Raw genomic sequence first — 17478 nt, forward strand, 5'->3', positions numbered from 1 at the left:
CCCCCCCCCCTTTCCCAACCCAACCCCTCCCCATTGCTCCCATCCCACCAGGGGGCGCCGGCGCGCCCGCCCCGTCGGAGGTGGCGGGAGTGGGAGCGGGCGAGCGCTCTGATTGGCCGAGCCGCCCGCTGGCCACGCCCCCCTCCCGGCCCTATATAAGGCGCGGCGGGGGGGCGGGGCCCGGGTTCGAGTCCCGCGGCCGCCGGCTCCGCTCCGCTCCCCTCCGCTCGGCCCCGCCGCGGCCACAGCCCCGCGGCCCCGCTGCCCCCGGGGGCCGGCCCGGCCCCGGTGAGTGCGGGGGGGGGCTGCTTACAGAGGGGGTGGGAGCTTGGTTGGGGGGCTGAGGGTGTAGGGCTGGGGGAAAGTGGGGGTTTGGGGCCGGGAGGGGCAGGGCAGGGCTCCCAGTACGGGGATGGGGGCTGCGGAGGGGAGTGGGGGGTCCCTATAGGGTGTGGGGGGGTGTTAGGGGTGGGGGAGGTCCCTGTGGGGCGCAGGGGGGTCCCGGTGGGGTAGGGGGGGGCTCAGCCCCGCAGCCCCCCAGCAGCAGGTGGCCCCGTGGGACGTGGCTGTGCCCACCCTCCGGCAGGGCGCACGAGCAGAGGGTGGGGGGCTCCCACCTCACCCCCCCCCCCAGCTCCCTCAACCCCACCAGCCCCCAGTTTAGGGCTGCCAGACCCCCCGCCCCCCCCTCCTCCCACCCCCACGGTGCTGCCGGGGACCCCACCTCGTCCCCTCCCTCCCCGCCCCGGCGAAGGCAGCGCCTCGCTGGGGGCTGCTGCGTGCCGGGGAATGTCTGACCCGGGGAATGTCTGACACGCAGCCTGCACCCAGCCCCGGCGAGAGGGAGCCGCCGGGTGTCAGCTTACACGCCTTATATAGCCCGGGTTAGGCCCGGGGGGAGCCGGGACACGACGGCCCCCAGCCCCAAGCGAGGCGTGGGGAGAGCCGAGCCTGTCCCGCTCCCGTTCCTCGCATTCAGGGCTCGGGAAGGGCACCGCAGCTCTCCCGAAGCGAAGCACGGTTGGGGCTGGCCAAAGTGCCCAGTGGCTTGGCGGGCTGACAGCTGTCAGCGCGGTGCTGGCGGGCAGGGATGCGCTGGGATTCCCTGCCCCAAACCCCGGCGCTGCGTGTGGCTCCCAGGTAGCGTCTGCGCAGCCAGCTGCCTCTCAGGGCATCCCGCAGCTCCCCTGCTGCTGCTCAGCCACCCGGCAAAAAGGCTTCTGGTTCCCAGCCCTGCCAGCTGCCACCTCTCCGCTGGCTGAAACGGCCTCGGGGATTTTGGGGTGCCGCGAGGAAGAGCCCGTGCCAGGTTTGGGAGAGGGAGGGCAGAGCCCGTCTGGCTCCCCGGTGCCCCTCAGCTCTGGCGCTGCTGCGGGAGATGCTGATGGATTTGGGGTGCGTCGGTAACCGCAGTGTGGGCTGGTCAGGGTGGAGCTGCTGCTGGAAACGTGACCTGTCTCCTCCTGCCCCGTCCTGCCGGGCCCCCTCCTCGGCTGCTCTCCCCACGCCGTTCCCACGTCGCGCCCCGCCGGGCTCACCCCCCTCTCACCCCCCTCTTCCCTTGCAGAGATGGGCGACATGGAGTCCTACAAGGTGATGCTCAACGGGCCGGCGCCCTGGGGGTTCAGGCTGCAGGGAGGGAAGGATTTCAGCATGCCGCTCTCCATCTCTAGGGTAAGAGAAGCCAAACACCAGCGTGGCCCATTCTCTGTCTCTGTGGGTTTGGGGCCACAGCACCCAGGCAGCAGAGGCAGAGCCGTATGGGGGATGCGAGCGAGCTGGGGCCCCGGGAGTGCTGTGCCCGGCTCTGCCTGGCTCTGCGTAGCCTCCCCGGAGCCGCCTTATCAGCTGTGCTGTGGCGGGGGGGGTGTGTGTGTGTGCTGGGGGTGTTCCGGGCAGGGAACCGCAGCAGCGCTGTGTAACGCTGCTCAGCCTCTGCAGAGTCATCCTGGCTGCTGGGGGAGGCAGGGGAGGCCTCTTCCGGAGCGAGCCCCGCGCAGGGGGAGGGCGGCTGCTCTCCGTGCGTCTGAGCTGCGGGGCCGGCTCCGATCTGCACCGTCCTGGGGCCTGGTTTGTGCAGGGCACTCGCCCCGTCTGCCCGAGGCTGCGGTCCTGCTGGCACAGGACACGTCCTATCCACAAAACCAGCTCGTTTCCTGAGCGCAGGCACACCCGAGCTGTCGTGCTGCCTGCTGCTCCTGCCCGGGGCACCTGGTGCGAGCCTCCCCCGGCGCGATGCTCACCAAGGCCGGGTCTGGCCCCTGGGTGCGTGTAGGTCCCTGTCCCTGGGTGGCCTGGCCCACGGGTGCTAGCAGCAGCTCCGGCCACAAAATTGCCTTATAAGCCTCGGAATGCGCCTGCACCGCCCGTGCTGCTGACGCTCGGGCAGCTGGCACGGGAGGCTGCTTCTCCGAGGACGGCCACGCTGGAGGCACCGGGCGCAGCGTGGGGGCCTGCCCCCGGCACCAGCCTTGGCTCTGGGTGCCCATCCTCGAGGTGGGGGTGTCCGCAGCGCCCAGCACGCAGCTCCCACCTGGGGGGCACCGTGCGAGGCTGCGATCGCCTGCACCGCTGCCCTGGGGCCAGCCGATCCTCGCCGAGCGCGGAGACGGCTTCGGCGAGTTTATTCTCTAAAAAATGTTTCTCTTGGCTGCGAGCCAGCGCTTAACAAAGGGTCTGATCAGACGGAGGAGCCTCCGAGGGCCTAGGGCAGGGGCCTTGCGAAGCAAGAGGCGATGTGCGCGCAGGCCAGCCCCGCTGCAGGGGCTCGGGAAGCGCAGGGCAGGGCAGAGCGGTGCCTGGGGCCCGGGGCGGAGGCGCTGGGGCTGCAAGAGGCTCCTGAGGAGCCTGGGGCTGGGCAGTGGCAGCGTGAGGAGCAACGAGGATGTTCCTAGGGGACACAGCCAGCTTTGGGGGGTGATGCTGGGCTGTGTCGCTGTCTGATGGCTGCTCCCAGCCCTGAAGGGACCACCTGGAGCACACAAAAGGCTCTGTGGGGTCCCGACGCCTCGGTTGCGAGGTGTCCCCAAGGTGGCAGAGCTGAGGTAGGAGCGGCAGCAGGCACTGCGTGGCTCATCCTGGAGCGTGGCAGCAGGGAAGAGGAGAGACCTGGGTGCTGCGGGCGCGAGGGATGCTCCTCGTGCCCAGCTCACCTTGCTGGTGAGACGTGGAGCCCTGCGGGGAGGCCGCCCGGTGGCACCCAGAGGTGTGGGGAACAAAGGCCTGGCTGGGCGGAGAGGTGGAGGAAGGAAACCAGGGCAGGAGCTTTAGCCCAGGGGGCAGGAAACGGGAAGGCCAGAGCGGGTCCTGGCCGAGCCCGAGTCCGGCTGAGCTGGCATCTGCAGGAGGGGCTTCCTGGCGCGGCCGTGCCGGTGCCGGCGTGGGCCGGGCGTGCCGGGACACAGCCTGCCGCGCTCCCCCTCCCCGGGCAGCCGTGCGAAAACCTCTCCCAGCTCCAAACCCACGCAGCCACGGCTCCTTCCCAGCCCCGAGGGCAGCAAGCCGGGGCGTGCAGGAGTGGCCGGGAGCATCCTCCTGTCCCAAACGCCGCAGGGGATGCCCGTGTCCCTTTTGGGGATGGTGGCAAGGTGCAGGTGGAGCCGCACCGTGCCTGGCAGTGGGGGCAAGGTTTGGCCTGGTGCAGGGGGGGGGTCTAAGTACCTGGGGCAGGGAGCGCTGCGCCCAGGGCGGGCCGGGCTCTGCGCATGGGCGAGGAGGGCCCCGATGCTCGGCGGCAGGGATTTTCCAGCCCTCTGACAGCGCTGGGAATCTGGCTCGCTCCTTTTATGTTCATGTCGAACAGGGCTTGAGGAAATACTTGGTCCAAATCCAAGCGCCTTGAGTTCTTCCGCGCTGGAGGAGCAGGAATGGCTGCAGCCTGCCCACGTCTGTCTGTCTGACTCCGTCTGTCTGTCTGTCAGTGCCTGGGAGCTGCCTTGCAGCGGCGCTGGGGCCTGCGCCCTGCTCGCCCCTCGGCTGCGCATCCCCAGCAGGAGCTGAGGGTGTTTAGGGCCGGCGGGGGCGATCCAGGCACGTCCCAGACCCGTAGCTGAGCTGGGTGAGGGGTCCGAAGGGCACAGGAGCGTGGCCCAGCTGGGGGACGCGGGGTCCGTGTCCCCCCTGTGTTCCTCAGCTCCAGGCTGGGAGAGCGCCTGTGGTTTGTGGCCCCGAGGGGTGAGACGTGGGCTGCGTGCCGGGCCCTGACTCACCCCGCTCACTTCCAGCCCTGACACCTCAGGGAGCAAGGCAGAGCCAGCGCGGCCTCTGCTGCTGGGCATCGCTTGGAAAGCCCGGGCTATCCATGGGGCTACCCATGGGGATGGGGACGGCGCTGTCCCCAGGGTGCTGGCACAGCCCCCGGCCGTGCTGTGCCTCAGGGCAGTGTCTGGGGTTAGTCCGTGGCTGCTGCAGCCAGGGAGAGGCCGCTGTGGGTTAAAGAACTGGGAAATGTGGGGTGGGCTGGGGGTCTCTGCGTCAGCCTGGCACTGCTCTGACCCCGCGCTGCTGCAGCACCGTGCTGCAGGCTGTCCTAAAACGGGACGAGGCACCGTGAGGGGTGTCCTGTGGCGTCCTGTGCCTGGCTGACCTTGTCGCTGGCTCTCGCGGGGACAAATCGTCCCTGCGCCGGGCTGGCCAGCTCCCCCTGACTCTCTGTGTCCTGCAGCTGACGCCGGGCGGGAAGGCGGCCCAGGCTGGCGTGGGAGTGGGCGACTGGGTGCTGTACATCGACGGCGAGAGCACCAGCGCCATGACGCACATCGAGGCCCAGAACAGGATCCGCGCCTGCGGGGACAGGCTCTGCCTCACGCTGAGCAGGTAGGGGCTTGTGGGGTGCGTAAATACGGGGTGCTGGTGTGGCCAGAGCCAAGCTGGGGCCCTCTGCCCGTTGTCCCCTCTGGTCCTGCTGCCCCAGGGCAGCTCCTGGCCCTCACCTCTGCCCACGGGGCAGTGCCACGGCTCCCTTGGGTGTGAGCACCCCATCGGTCCCGTCCGTGGGGGGGGGGATGGCTGCTGGGCCCCTGCAGCTCCTGCCTCACCGTCTCCTCTCTTGCAGAGCCCAGAACCACCTGGGGAAGCCGCAGAAGGTAGGTGTTGCTGCATCGCTGCCTGCAGCAGCTCGGCCCCGAGCTGGGGGTGGGGAAGGCTCCGAGCTTATCCGGAGGAGCGGACTTTGCTCCTGGGGCCCAAAGGCTTCTTGGGGACCGGGGTGTGTTTGGAGGGCTGGTACGGCAGCTCTGAGCCCTAGGGACACGAGAGATTGGGGGGAGCAGGACCTGCCCCGCAGGCGCCCAGTCCCCAGCTGCCACCGCTGGTCCTGGCTGCGGGAAGGTTGCGGAGGGGCCAGGCAGCAGCAGCACGGCCTTTGGGCCCTATATTTGCCGGTGCTGGAGCTCCCTGGCACAGAAACTCCCTCCTTCCTGCTGCACGGGGAGGCAGAGCCAGGGCCAGCAGCTCCTGGACAGAAGCCACCTGCATGCCTTGAGCTTTGTGCCGCGGGATGGTTGCGAGCAGCGCGTGTGCATGCCCGGCCCCGCCACGGGGCAGCAGCGAGCGTGTGGGGCACTTACTAATCCTACAGCAAACCCTCGGGACGGGCGTGCAGCCTGGTGTCCCTGGGCTGGATGCCCTGCGGAGAGGGGACCTGGCTGGCAGAGCCCGGTGCCCGAAGCTCACGCGCTGTCCGTGTTTGTGTGCCCGGGTGCGTGTGGCAGGCGAGGACGAGCCCGGCTTTTCCACCTATCTGCCCGCTGCGCTGCCTGGCCCGGGGCTGCCCCTTGCATGCTGCTTGACGTGTGAGCCCGTGTCTGTGTGTTTTGTCTCGCTCAGGACTCACTCCCCTGCTCTGAGCCCCCGAAATATAACTTCGCTCCCAGCACCGCCCTCAACAAAACAGCTCGGCCCTTTGGGGCCGGCTCGCCTCCGAACCCACGGCCCGGGCTGGTGACGAAACCCGTGACGTACGTGCCCCTGGCGCCCGCCTGCACCCCCCAGCACAATGGGTATGTTGCTGTCCATCCCGCTCCCCGAGAACACAGGGGAGCCCGCTGCCCGGCCCCGCTGCGCCTTGCATGCCAGGCACCCGAGGGTGGGAGCGGGCGGCGGTGCCCGTGCCGGGTCTGAGACTGGTGCTGAGACCGCGTAACAGGACCGCCACGCGTGGGGACACGCTGACGCCTGCTCCTCGCTCGGGGACGTGTCCTCCTCCGCTGGCCTTTGGGGAGCCCTGCGGGGCGCAGCCATCAGAATACACTCACCGGCATCTGCGACAGCCCTGCAGCAAGGGGCAGGAAGGCTGTGGCTGCTGTGGATGCTCTCGGCAGCCCAGGGTGTTCTATGGGGCTGTGGGGACGGGCTGGCAAAGGGAAGCCCTGCACGGTGCTGCCGTGTGCCCGGCCAGCTGCTGCTCCCTGCCCGTCCCAGCCACAGCACCCTGGAGCTGGGTGATGGGGGGGATGTGGCCCTGGCTGCCCTCCGCACCCAGGCCTGTTTTGGGGGGCCGGGGGCGGCACAGAGTGCTCTGTTGGCAATGTCCCCGCAGCCCAGTGTGCTCCCAGCCCCGGGCGAGCTGGACACAGGTGGCAGGGGGAGTGGTGCAGGCTGTAGGTGAGCTCTGGAAACTCCTTGGCTGCTGGGGTCTAATTTCACCTTCCTTCTCTTTCTTTCTCTCCTCCCTTTCTCTTTCCCTTTCCCCTACAGGTGCAGAGCCTTGACAAGTCAGTAAGCCTTTTGCCTGCTCTCTCTAGCCTTCCTGCATGCCTCTTGCCCTGTTACTCCCCTGCTGGTGCCCCGTACACCTGGGGCAGGGTTAGCCTGGTGGCTCGGTGTCACTTGGGCCACGTGGGTCTCTCCTGGCATCAAGCTGTCCTTAGAGATGCTGGCTGTGGGGGCACTGGGGTGTCCTCGCACCTGGTCGTTTTTCTCTCCAGCATGTGGAAAGCTGCGCTGCACACCCTGCCCATAGCACCACAGGTGTTTGCCAGGCTCCCGTACTGCTCCCCGGTGTGTGATTTTGCTCTTGGCTTTCTCTTGCCCTGTCCTCTCTCCTCCTGGCCTTTAGGGCCAGCCTCAAACTGCAGAGATGGAAAATGAGTGCTGAGAAGACGTCCTTAGTGGGCCCTTCCTATGTGGACGATAAGTAAGGGGTGGGGAGGATGTGCGTATTTGGTATTTGGAGCGTGAAATACTTGCTGTTGTGAACCTGCGGAGGTATGGCGTGGCCTCGGGGAGGTGGTGACGCTGTGGGGATCCCCATGGGTCTGTGGAGCAGCGGTGGGGATGGGACACGGGCAGCGCTGCCCCAGGCCAACAGCCGGGCAGGGACAGGACGGTGCCAGCTGAACGCCCGCCCCTGTCGCTCGCAGGCAGCCGCCGCAGCACCCCACTACCCCCATATATGACCCCAGCAAGTTGCATCTGATCGAGGACTCTGAGGACTGGCAGCCCCGCAACACCAACACCCAGTCCCGCTCCTTCCTCAAACTGGCCCAGCTGACGGGCACAGACAGCCGTAAGTTCCCGTGGGCACTGGTGCTTGCCGGCAGCCCAGGGTGCCCAGAACAGGCCCTGGATGCGGGGTGAGGTGGCATCGGTTTGTGGCCGTGGTGGCCCCGTGGTGTCCCTATATGTGGCATGGGCTGTGTGTGGGCACGTGGTGGTGCCGTGGGTCTGGTTTGGGGCCAGCAGGGAGGGGGTGCCCGGTTCTGTTCCGTCGTGCCGTGTGGGGCTGTGGCTGTCCCCGACTGACTCTGTCTCCTCCTCTCTCCCCGGCTGCCCTCAGTGGAGGATCCCGATGAGGAGCTTGTTAGGAAGCCCAGGTAAGGGGTGGGCAGTGGGGGTGCAGCATGAGCCATAGGGCCTGCGGTGCTGGGGCTCAGCCCCCAGCCCGTTCACCCTCCCACCGTGTCTTCTGCCCTGCCACCTCCTCGCCCCCTGCCCCTCACTGTCCTTTCTGTGTCTGCAGAGCCGAGGTGGTCACTGCGCTGCAGCACCCGCTCTGTGCTCTCCTCCGTGGTGAGCACTGCCAGCACTCGGCCACTGCTGTGCCCGTTCCGTTGTGAGGTTCCTGCCTGGGACAGTCCTGTCCAAATCTAGGGTGTCCTAATGCTGGGCTGTCCCCAGCTGAGGTGTCCCCGGCAGGACCCAGGGCACTGCTGGCACTGGGGAGGCTGAGCTGCACCGCTGCACCCAGGACACAGCGGGGCGGTGGGGTCTGGGGGCACCGGCAGAGCCTGGCTGTGGGTGTAGGGAGCTGCTGGGCATCGTCTGGACCTCGGGCACAAAATCCTGTGATCGTGATCTGGGGCTGTGGGGGAGCTGGAATTGAGCGAGTGCTGCTGGCGTCACCATGGGGCTGCGGACAAGCCTTTGGGAATGCTCGGCCACGTGCCAGCCATTTACCCTTGTGCCGTCATTTTCTTGCCGCCGCAGGGGTCCTCGTGTGTCATTCTGGGGTACCGAGGAGGAGTGGTGAGTGCTGGGCTGTGCCGGGGGTCGGGGTGTGCCTGGCCCCTGGCAGCGCTGCCCCACTGGCTATCAGAAGCAGGAGCAGGTCGGTACCAGCTGAGCGCCTGCCCCTGTCACTTGCAGCCAGCCCCCGCACTCCCCTGGGACCCCCATGCGTGACCCGGGCAAGTTGCGGCTGTTCGAGGATGCTGAGGACTGGCAGCCCCGCACCGGCACCTCCCAGTCCCGCTCCTTCCGCAAACTGGCCCGGCTGACGGGCACAGACGGCTGTAAGTTCCTGCGGGGCCTGGTGCCTGGAGCTGGCCCTGGATGCGGGGCCGAGTGTCGGGGCCTGGCCATGGTGGCCCCGTGGTGGCCCTGCACATGGTGTGGGCTGTTTGGGGCCGTGTGGTGGTGCTGTGGGGATGTTTTGGGGCAGCAGGGAGGGGTGCCCGGTTCTGTTCCGTCATGCCACGCGGGGCCGTGGCTGTCCCCGACTGACTCTGTCTCCTCCTTTCTCTCTGGCTGCCCTCAGTGGAGGATCACGATGAGGAGCTTGTTAGGAAGCCCAGGTAAGGGGTGGGCAGTGGGGTGCAGCATGAGCTCTCAGCCATGGGGCCCACGGTGTCGGGGCTCAGCCCCCAGCCCATTCTCCCTCCCACTGTGTCTTCTGCCCTGCCACCTCCTTGCTCCCTGCCCATGCTGGGTACTGCCGGTATCAGCCACTGCTGTACCCATCCTGTCTTGAGGGTCCTGCCCCAGCACTGCGCTGCCACGCTGGGCTGTCCCCACCCAGGTGTCCTGATAGTGGGGTGTCCCCATCTGGTGTGTCCTGGTGCTGGGTGTCCCCATGTGTGTGTCCCTGGCAGGACCCAGGGCCCTGCTGGCACTGGGGAGGCTGAGCTGAACCCGCTGCACCCAGGACACAGCGGGTCGGTGGGGTCTGGGGGCACTGGCTGTGGGTATAGGGAGGTACGAGGCAGCACCGGGACCTCAGGCAAGGCAGCCTGTGGGGCTTCCTCCTGGCTGTTTTGGGACAAGTTCTGTCAGCATCTTTGGTGGGCTGGGGTTAAGCCAGGGGAATGCTCCACGCCGTGTGCCAAGCATTTACCGTTGTGCCGCCATTTCCTTGTCACCGCAGGGATTCCCGTGGGTCCTTCTGTGGCACAGTGGAGCAGCGGTGAGTGCGGGGCTGTTGTAGGGTTTGGTGTGTGTCGGGCCCTTGGGCAGCTCTGCCCCATGCTGCCGGCTGGGCAGGAGCAGGAGCAGGATGGTGCCAGCTGAGTGCCTTCCCCTGCCACTCGCAGGCAGCCCCTGCAGCCCATGGAGCCCCCCAAGACCCCCACATGTGACCCGGGCAAGTTGCGACTGATTGAGGACGCTGTGGACTGGCAGCCCCACACCGGCACCTCCCAGTCCCGCTCCTTCCGCAAACTGGCCCAGCTGACGGGCACAGATGGCTGTAAGTTTCTGTGGGGCCAAGTGTCGGGGTCTGGCCATGGTGGCCCCGTGGTGTCCCTGCGTGTGGTGTGGGCAGTGCGGGGCCTTGTGGTGGTGCTGCGGGACTGTGTGGGGCCAGCAGGGAGGGGGTGCCCAGTTCTGTTCCATCGTGCTGTGTGGGGCCGTGGCTGTCCCCGACTGACTCTGTCTCCTCCTTTCTCTCTGGCTGCCCTCAGTGGAGGATCACAATGAGGAGCTTGTTAGGAAGCCCAGGTAAGGGGTGGGCAGTGGGGTGCAGCATGAGCTCCTGGCCATGCAGCTGGCTCAGCCCCCAGCCCGTTCACCCTCCCACTGTGTCTTCTGCCCTGCCACCTCCTCGCCCCCTGCCCCTCACTGTCCTTTCTGTGTCTGCAGAGCCGAGGTGGTCACTGCGCTGCAGCACCCGCTCTGTGCTCTCCTATGCGATGGGCACCACCAGCACTGAGCCACTGCCGTGCCCGTCCTGTCATGGGGGTCCTGCCCGGGCACCGTGCAGACAGGCTGGGCTGTGCCCATCCAGTTGTCCTAGTGCTGGGCTGTCCCCAGCTGAGGTGTCCCCGGCAGGACCCAGGGCACTGCTGGCACTGGGGAGGCTGAGCTGCACCGCTGCACCCAGGACACAGCGGGGCGGTGGGGTCTGGGGGCACCGGCAGAGCCTGGCTGTGGGTGTTGGGACGTGCAGGACAGCAGCGGGACCTTGTCACGAGGCAGTGGTACCGGTGTGGGGCTGCAGGGAGGCTGGGCTGGGCCTAGCGCTGCTGGCGTCACTGTGGGGCTCGGGTTAAGTCATGGGGAATGCTCCGTGCCAAGCATTTACCATTGTGCTGCCATTTTCTCAACGCCGCAGGGATTCCCGCGGGTCCTTCTATGGCACAGAGGAGCAGTGGTGAGTGCCGGGCTGTGCCAAGGGCCGGTGTGTGCTGGGCCTTTGGGCAGCATGGCCCCGTGCCACCATCTGGGCAGGGGCAGGATGGTGCCAGCTGAGCCCCTGCTACTTGCAGGCAGCCCATGGAGTCTGAGGAGCCCCCCGAAACCCCAGCTTGTGACCCGGGCAAGTTGCGGCTGTTCGAGGATGCTGTGGACTGGCAGCCCCGCACCGGCACCTCCCAGTCCCGCTCCTTCCGCAAACTGGCCCGGCTGACGGGCACAGATGGCTGTAAGTTCCTGCAGGGCCTGGGTGCAGGGCCTGGGTGCAGGGCCTGGCCATGGTGGCCCCGTGGTGGCCCTGCGTGTGGTGTGGGCCCTGTGGTGGTGCTATGGGGCTGTTTGGGGGCAGCAGGGAGGGGGTGCCCGGTTCTGTTCCGTCATGCCACGCGGGGCCATGGCTGTCCCCGACTGACTCTTTCTTCCTCTCTCCCCGCCGCACGCAGTGCAAGATGATGATGTGTTTGTTAGGAAGCCCAGGTAAGGGGTGGGCAGCGGGGTGCAGGACGAGGTGGGCTGCATGTCCCGGGCAGGGCGCTGGGCACTGCTGGCACTGAGCTGGGGAGGTCGAGCGGCACCACATCCTCTTGTGCTGCTGGGGCAAAGAGGAGAGTGGTGGCACTGGAAACCTTGCTGTGGGTACTGGGAGGTGCTGGGCAGTGCTGGGATTCCTGTCACAAGAGCCCAGGAGGTTCCTGTGGGGCTGCAGGGGCCAGGCACTCACACTGGGGGCACCTCTTGTGCCTTCCCATTTCCGTCATCCCTCCTGCCTTGGTGTTGTGCCCACTGGGTCCCCAAGCTGGGAGACAGCATGGGTACAAGGGCAGCTGGCATCTTGTGGGGTGGGGATATGCCAGGGGAATGCTCCACCCCGTGTGCCAAGCATTTACCATTGTGCCGCCATTTCCTTGCCACCGCAGGGATTCCCGCGGGTCCTTCTGTGGCACAGTGGAGCAGCGGTGAGTGCGGGGCTGTTGTAGGGTTTGGTGTGTGTCAGGCCCTTGGGCAGCTCTGCCCCGTGCTGCTGGCTGGGCAGGAGCAGGAGCAGGAGCAGGACGGTACTGGCTGAGTGCCTGCCCCTGCCACTCGCAGGCAGCCCGTGGAGCCCCCCGAGACCCCCGCGTGTGACCCGGGCAAGTTGCGGCTGATCGAGGATGCTGAGGACTGGCAGCCCCGCACTGGCACCTCCCAGTCCCGCTCCTTCCGCAAACTGGCCCGGCTGACGGGCACAGACGGCCGTAAGTTCCTGCAGGGCCTGGGTATGGGGCCGAGTGTCAGGGTCAGGCCGTGGTGTCCCTGCGTGTGGTGTGGGCTGTTTGGGGCCATGTGGTGGTGCTGCGGGGCTGTTTGGGGCCAGAAGGGAGGGGATGCCCGGTTCTGTTCCATCGTGCTGTGTGGGACCATGGCTATCCCCAACTGACTCTGTCTCCTCCTCTCTCTCCGGCTGCCCTCAGTGGAGGATCACAATGAGGAGCTTGTTAGGAAGCCCAGGTAAGGGGTGGGCTGCGGAGCACAGCACAAGCCATGGGGCCCACAGTGCTGGGACTCGTTCCTGGCCCATTCACCCTCCCACTGTGTCTTCTGCCCTGCCACCTCCTCGCCCCCTGCCCCTCACTGTCCTTTCTGTGTCTGCAGAGCCAAGGTGGTCACTGCGCTGCAGCACCCGCTCTGTGCTCTCCTACGCGATGGGCACCACCAGCAATCGATCACTGCTGTGCCCGTCTTGTCATGGGGGTCCTGCCTGGGACGGTCCTGTCCAAATCTAGGGTGTCCTAATGCTGGGCTGTCGCCAGCTGAGGTGTCCCCGGCAGGACCCAGGGCACTGCTGGCACTGGGGAGGCTGAGCTGCACCGCTGCACCCAGGACACAGCGGGGCGGTGGGGTCTGGGGGCACCGGCAGAGCCTGGCTGTGGGTGTCAGGACGTGCAGGACAGCAGCGGGACCTTGTCACGAGGCAGTGGTACTGGTGTGGGGCTGCAGGGAGGCTGGGCTGGGCCTAACGCTGCTGGTGTCACTGTGGGGCTCGGGTTAAGTCATGGGGAACGCTCCGTGCCTCGTCCCAAGCACTTACTGTTGTGCCGCCGTTTTCTCGAAGCCACGGGGGACCCCGCGTGTCGTTCTATGGCACAGAGGAGCAGCGGTGAGTGCCGGGCCCTTGGGTAGTACTGCCCTGTGCCTCTGGCTGGGCAGGGGCAGGATGGTGCCAGCTGAGCCCCTGCTACTCGCAGGCAGCCCGTGGAGCCTGAGGAGCCCCCCGAGACCCCAGCTTGTGACCCGGGCAAGTTGCGGCTGTTCGAGGATGCTGTGGACTGGCAGCCCCGCACCGGCACCTCCCAGTCCCGCTCCTTCCGCAAACTGGCCCGGCTGACGGGCACAGATGGCTGTAAGTTCCTGCGGGGCCAAGTGTCGGGTCTGGCTGTGGTGGCCCCATGGTGGCCCTGCGTGTGCTGTGGGGCTGTTTGGGGGCAGCAGGGAGGGGTTGCCCGGTTCTGTTCCGTCATGCCACGCGGGGCCGTGGCTGTCCCCGACTGACTCTGTCTCCTCCTCTCTCCCCGCCGCACGCAGTGCAAGATGATGATGTGTTTGTTAGGAAGCCCAGGTAAGGGGTGGGCAGCGGGGTGCAGGACGAGGTGGGCTGCATGTCCTGGGCAGGGCGCTGGGCACTGCTGGCACTGAGCTGGGGAGGTCGAGCGGCACCACATCCTCTTGTGCTGCTGGGGCAAAGAGGAGAGTGGTGGCACTGGGAACCATGCTGTGGGTGCTGGGAGGTGCTGGGCACTGTTTGGACATCAGGCGTGAGGGCTTGTGAGGGTCAGGCCATGTCTGGAGGCAAGGAAGAGGCAGGCACTGGGGGAGGCCTGTTGGCAGCTCTTCTGCCTTTGTTCTTCACCTTCCCTCCTGCCTTGGTGTTTGAGTGCTGGGTCCAGATCTGCCTGGTTTGCTCTGTAGCAAATAAATTCTCCTGCTCTTATCGCCTGCTCCTTTTTCTGTTTGCCCTGGAGAGGCGCAGAGCTGCCGGCTTTCTGTCACTGTCCTTGCTCCTCTGGACCTCACTTGTCCTGGCTTCTCCCAAGCCCGGTGCTGGCAGCATGCCCCGGGGGTCACAGGCGCTGCCACCCTGCACCAGCCTGGCCCTGCCTTTCCCTGCCTCTGCTGGAGCTGACCCCGGGGCTCCCCCCACCAGGCTGCCTGTAGGGTGCTGTGTGAGGCTGGGGGTACCTGCCCACTGTCACCTTTGAGCGTGCTGCAGCGGTGTGTGCGATCCTACAGGTCCCTGCCACCCTGCAGCACCCCATAACCGGGGCACGGCGCCCCGGCAGCTCGATGCTCCCACCCTGAGGGTGCCACAGACCTGGGGGTGCTGCATCCCCCAGCACCAAACCCGCTACTGGCCAGGCACGGGGGCTCAGCCAGCTCCTGGCTGTGGGGTGGGGGTCCCTGCTTGCATGCACAGGCCGTGGGGGCGAGCGTGGCAGGCTGGATTAACTGCTGGTTCTGTAGCCAGGTCTCCGTGCTGGACCCGTCCCCGGGAGCGGCGATGAAAACAGAGCCAGGACTGGGTGAGTGAAACCTTTCCTCTGGGATCAGGGCAGGAGGGATGGGGGCAGAGGTAGGGCTGGTGCAGGGGGATTGGGGGAGCACCATCCAGGAGCCTTCTGTGTGTGTGTGCAGCCCCCAGGACCCCCGCTGCCACCCCTGGCCCTGCCAGCCGCCCACCCTGGGCTGTGGACCCGTCGTTCGCCGAGCGCTACGCCCCGGACAAGACGAGCACGGTGCTGAGCAAGCACAGCCAGCCGGCCACGCCGACCCCCATGCAGAACCGCAGCTCCATCGTGCAGGCGGCCCAGCAGGCGCCCGAAGGCCTGGGCCGCACGCCGCTCTGCTACAAGTGCAACAAGGTCATCAGGTGAGCCCTGGCCACCCGCCGCCACCCTGACACCCTCCCGGGCACATGCCGGGGTCCCGGTGGGGCTGACGTGGCTCTGTCCTGCCCTCAGGGGCCGCTACCTGGTGGCGCTGGGACATTACTACCACCCCGAGGAGTTCACCTGCTGCCAGTGCAGGAAGGTGCTGGATGAGGGGGGTTTCTTCGAGGAGAAGGGCTCCATCTTCTGCCCCAAGTGCTATGACACGCGCTACGCGCCCAGCTGCGCCAAGTGCAAGAAGAAGATCACCGGGGTGAGTGTCCCTCAGCCCACCCTGCACCTCCTACATGTCCCCAGCTCTGTCCCTTCCTCTCCTGCTGGCCCTTTGTCCCCTGTCCCTTTCAGCCCTGGGTGGGGGTCCCCCAAAGAGCAGGGCTGACGGCGTCTCTCCTGCAGGAGGTGATGCACGCGCTGAAGATGACCTGGCACGTGCAGTGCTTCACCTGCGCAGCCTGCAAAACTCCCATCCGCAACCGTGCCTTCTACATGGAGGAGGGACAGCCCTACTGCGAGAGAGGTATAGGACCGCGGGGGGACCTGGTGTCACCCCGGGGCACCGGCAGGGCTCAGCACCTCGTGGCAGGAGCCCGGAGTGAGCTGCCCTGCGCTGCGGGGCTCTCCCCGGGCCGTGGGGACGGCTGGGTGTCCCCTGAGCCCTCTGTCCCCGTCCTCCCTGGCTGCTGGGTGGTGCCAGCGCTGGCGGGTTGCCTCGGCGATGACGGAGGATGTGGATCAAAGCGAGTGCTGCATCCTGGGAGCTGAGGTTCGCCTCCTCCCCGCAGCATGGTGGCGGTCAGGGACACCCTGCCCCGGGTGCCTGGCGCTTCGAGCGTTGTCCCTGTCCTGGGCTGGACGCGAGATGTCCCCAGGCTGTGCCCTGCTGCACGGGGACACGAGGGCTCGCAGGCTGGGGGAACGCTGAGCCGGGCTCTGCCTCTGCTCGCAGACTACGAGAAGATGTTTGGCACCAAGTGCCGCGGCTGCGACTTCAAGATCGATGCCGGGGACCGGTTCCTGGAGGCGCTGGGCTTCAGCTGGCACGACACTTGCTTCGTCTGCGCGGTGAGCCACGCGTCTGCCTCGTCCTTCTCTCCCCGGGTGCTGGCTGGAGGCTGGGGGGGGCTGTAACGGGGGCCCTGAGTCCACGAGTGTTTCCCCACCTCGCTCTGTGGTGGTGCCTCTGAGCCTGCTGCTCCTTGGCGCCTGCACAAGGCTGATGCTGAGCGGGAGAGCAGCTGGGGCTGAGCGTGGGAGGGGACCCCGGGGACCCCGCTGACCGCCTGCGCTTTCCTCCCCCAGATCTGCCAGACCAACCTGGAAGGGAAGACGTTCTACTCCAAGAAGGACAAGCCGCTGTGCAAGAGCCACGCTTTCTCCCACGTGTGAGGCGCGGGAGGCCGGCTGTGCCCACGCATGCCCCTGGCCCTGCATGCTCCTCTCCCACCCCTTCCCCTGCCCCAGGGAGCCAGGCTGGGACCTCACCCCTTCCCCTCGCTCCTGCCTCTTTCCTGGCAGCTCCTGGCTGGGCTCCGGAAGAGGCAGGGCCGGCCTCAGAGCCCCTTCTTGCTGGGTGGCTTCTGTGCCCCCCCGGCTGACCTAGGAGCCCGGGGAAGGGGATGCCACGTGGCTCTGCTGCCCCTGAGCCGCTCAGCGTGGGGGCTGGAGCCAGGGGTGGGTGCCTGGCTGCAGCGGGGCTGCTCCCTTGCCTGGATGAGGCCCAACTGCCCTGGCACCAGGGCAGAGACGCTCCTAGCGCATCCCTGAGCGGGCGAGGACCAGCCCCCAGCCCCTGCCGAGCTCTCCCCCCACCTTCCCCGCTTCGTGCTCAGCGTGTGGGGCTGGAGAACCGCCTCCCCCTGCCTGCCACGACCCCACTGCCCACTGCCTTGCAGACTGCGGCGGCGCCTTCCCGTGGCTGCGGGCTGGGGGGGCTCTGTGCCTTATGTCCCTGCACCCACCTCCCCCCTGCTCCCCTGGGGCTGGCGGGGGGCAGCACCCCCTGCCCGGCCGTGCCGGGGTGCAGGGCCCCGTGCCGGCCTCTGGCTCCCCGCAAGGCTCGGAAACAGCTTCCTACCAAAGAGCGTGTGCCGCCGCTGTCCCAGCACTGTAAAACGCCTCCCCCAAACCCACACTCTCCGGTTGGGCTGCCTCCGATGTAGCCACGGTGCTTTTAGTGCCTTTAATAAACACTTCTCTGCAAGTGCCCGCTGTCTCGGGGCCTGCGGTTGCGCCGAGCGAGGGGCGGCGGGGCCAGGAAGGTGGCGAGCAGCCTGGAGCCCTGCCCCGGGGCCTGACTCAGCTCGATGGAGCTCGCGGGGAAAAGCTTTGCCTCGGATTTCTCCTCCTCTATCCCTGGCTTTTAGCGGGCGGAGGCAGCAATGAATCCACGAGGCAAAGCTGGGGCTGCGCTGAGCGAGAGGATATGGGGTCGGACACCACAGCGGTGTCCCCGTGTCCCTGCTGCTGTGTCCCCGAGGCCGTGCAGGGGCCAAGGAGTCACTGGCAGGAGCGTGGTGGTGCTGGGCGTGCTTCGGCGCCACGCGGCCACGCGCTGAGTGCAGCTGCTGTCCCCAAGGACGGGCGCGAGGCAGCGCCGGCTGGAACAGGCTCGGGGGCAGTGGGTGTGGGGAGGAGCTGCTCCCACTGCTCCGCTCTGGCAGCCGGAGCGGTCATTAATAATTGCAGCTCTTAACGTGATGAGCAATCG

The 17478-nt window shown here is 67.4% G+C and overlaps 1 protein-coding gene across 42 annotated transcripts; it reads left to right on the forward strand.

Moving 5' to 3' along the window:
• The first annotated feature begins 145 nt into the window (after positions 1 to 145).
• Positions 146 to 16976, forward strand: PDLIM7 (PDZ and LIM domain 7). 42 transcript variants are annotated; one of them, XM_068698316.1, is made up of 29 exons: positions 147 to 288; positions 1568 to 1674; positions 4664 to 4815; positions 5054 to 5084; positions 5827 to 5999; positions 6697 to 6717; positions 7362 to 7507; positions 7778 to 7814; positions 8428 to 8466; positions 8587 to 8732; positions 8978 to 9014; positions 9584 to 9622; positions 9750 to 9904; positions 10119 to 10155; positions 10769 to 10807; positions 10923 to 11077; positions 11292 to 11325; positions 11766 to 11804; positions 11938 to 12083; positions 12300 to 12336; positions 12941 to 12985; positions 13074 to 13228; positions 13411 to 13444; positions 14347 to 14405; positions 14518 to 14752; positions 14844 to 15024; positions 15168 to 15288; positions 15718 to 15833; positions 16071 to 16976. In XM_068698316.1, exons 2-29 carry the CDS (start codon positions 1570 to 1572, stop codon positions 16155 to 16157), a joined length of 2601 nt encoding a protein of 866 aa, XP_068554417.1. In that variant the 5' UTR covers positions 147 to 288; positions 1568 to 1569; the 3' UTR covers positions 16158 to 16976. The 42 variants fall into 42 exon arrangements, 38 of the variants coding, with proteins under 38 accessions (XP_068554445.1, XP_068554433.1, XP_068554417.1 ...); XM_068698317.1 differs by lacking the exon at positions 147 to 288 and adding an exon at positions 981 to 1140; XM_068698318.1 differs by lacking the exon at positions 147 to 288 and adding an exon at positions 1375 to 1395.
• The last annotated feature ends 502 nt before the right edge of the window (positions 16977 to 17478 follow it).

Source organism: Anas acuta, chromosome 14, assembly GCF_963932015.1.
Source record: "Anas acuta chromosome 14, bAnaAcu1.1, whole genome shotgun sequence".
Lineage (NCBI taxonomy): Eukaryota > Metazoa > Chordata > Aves > Anseriformes > Anatidae > Anas > Anas acuta.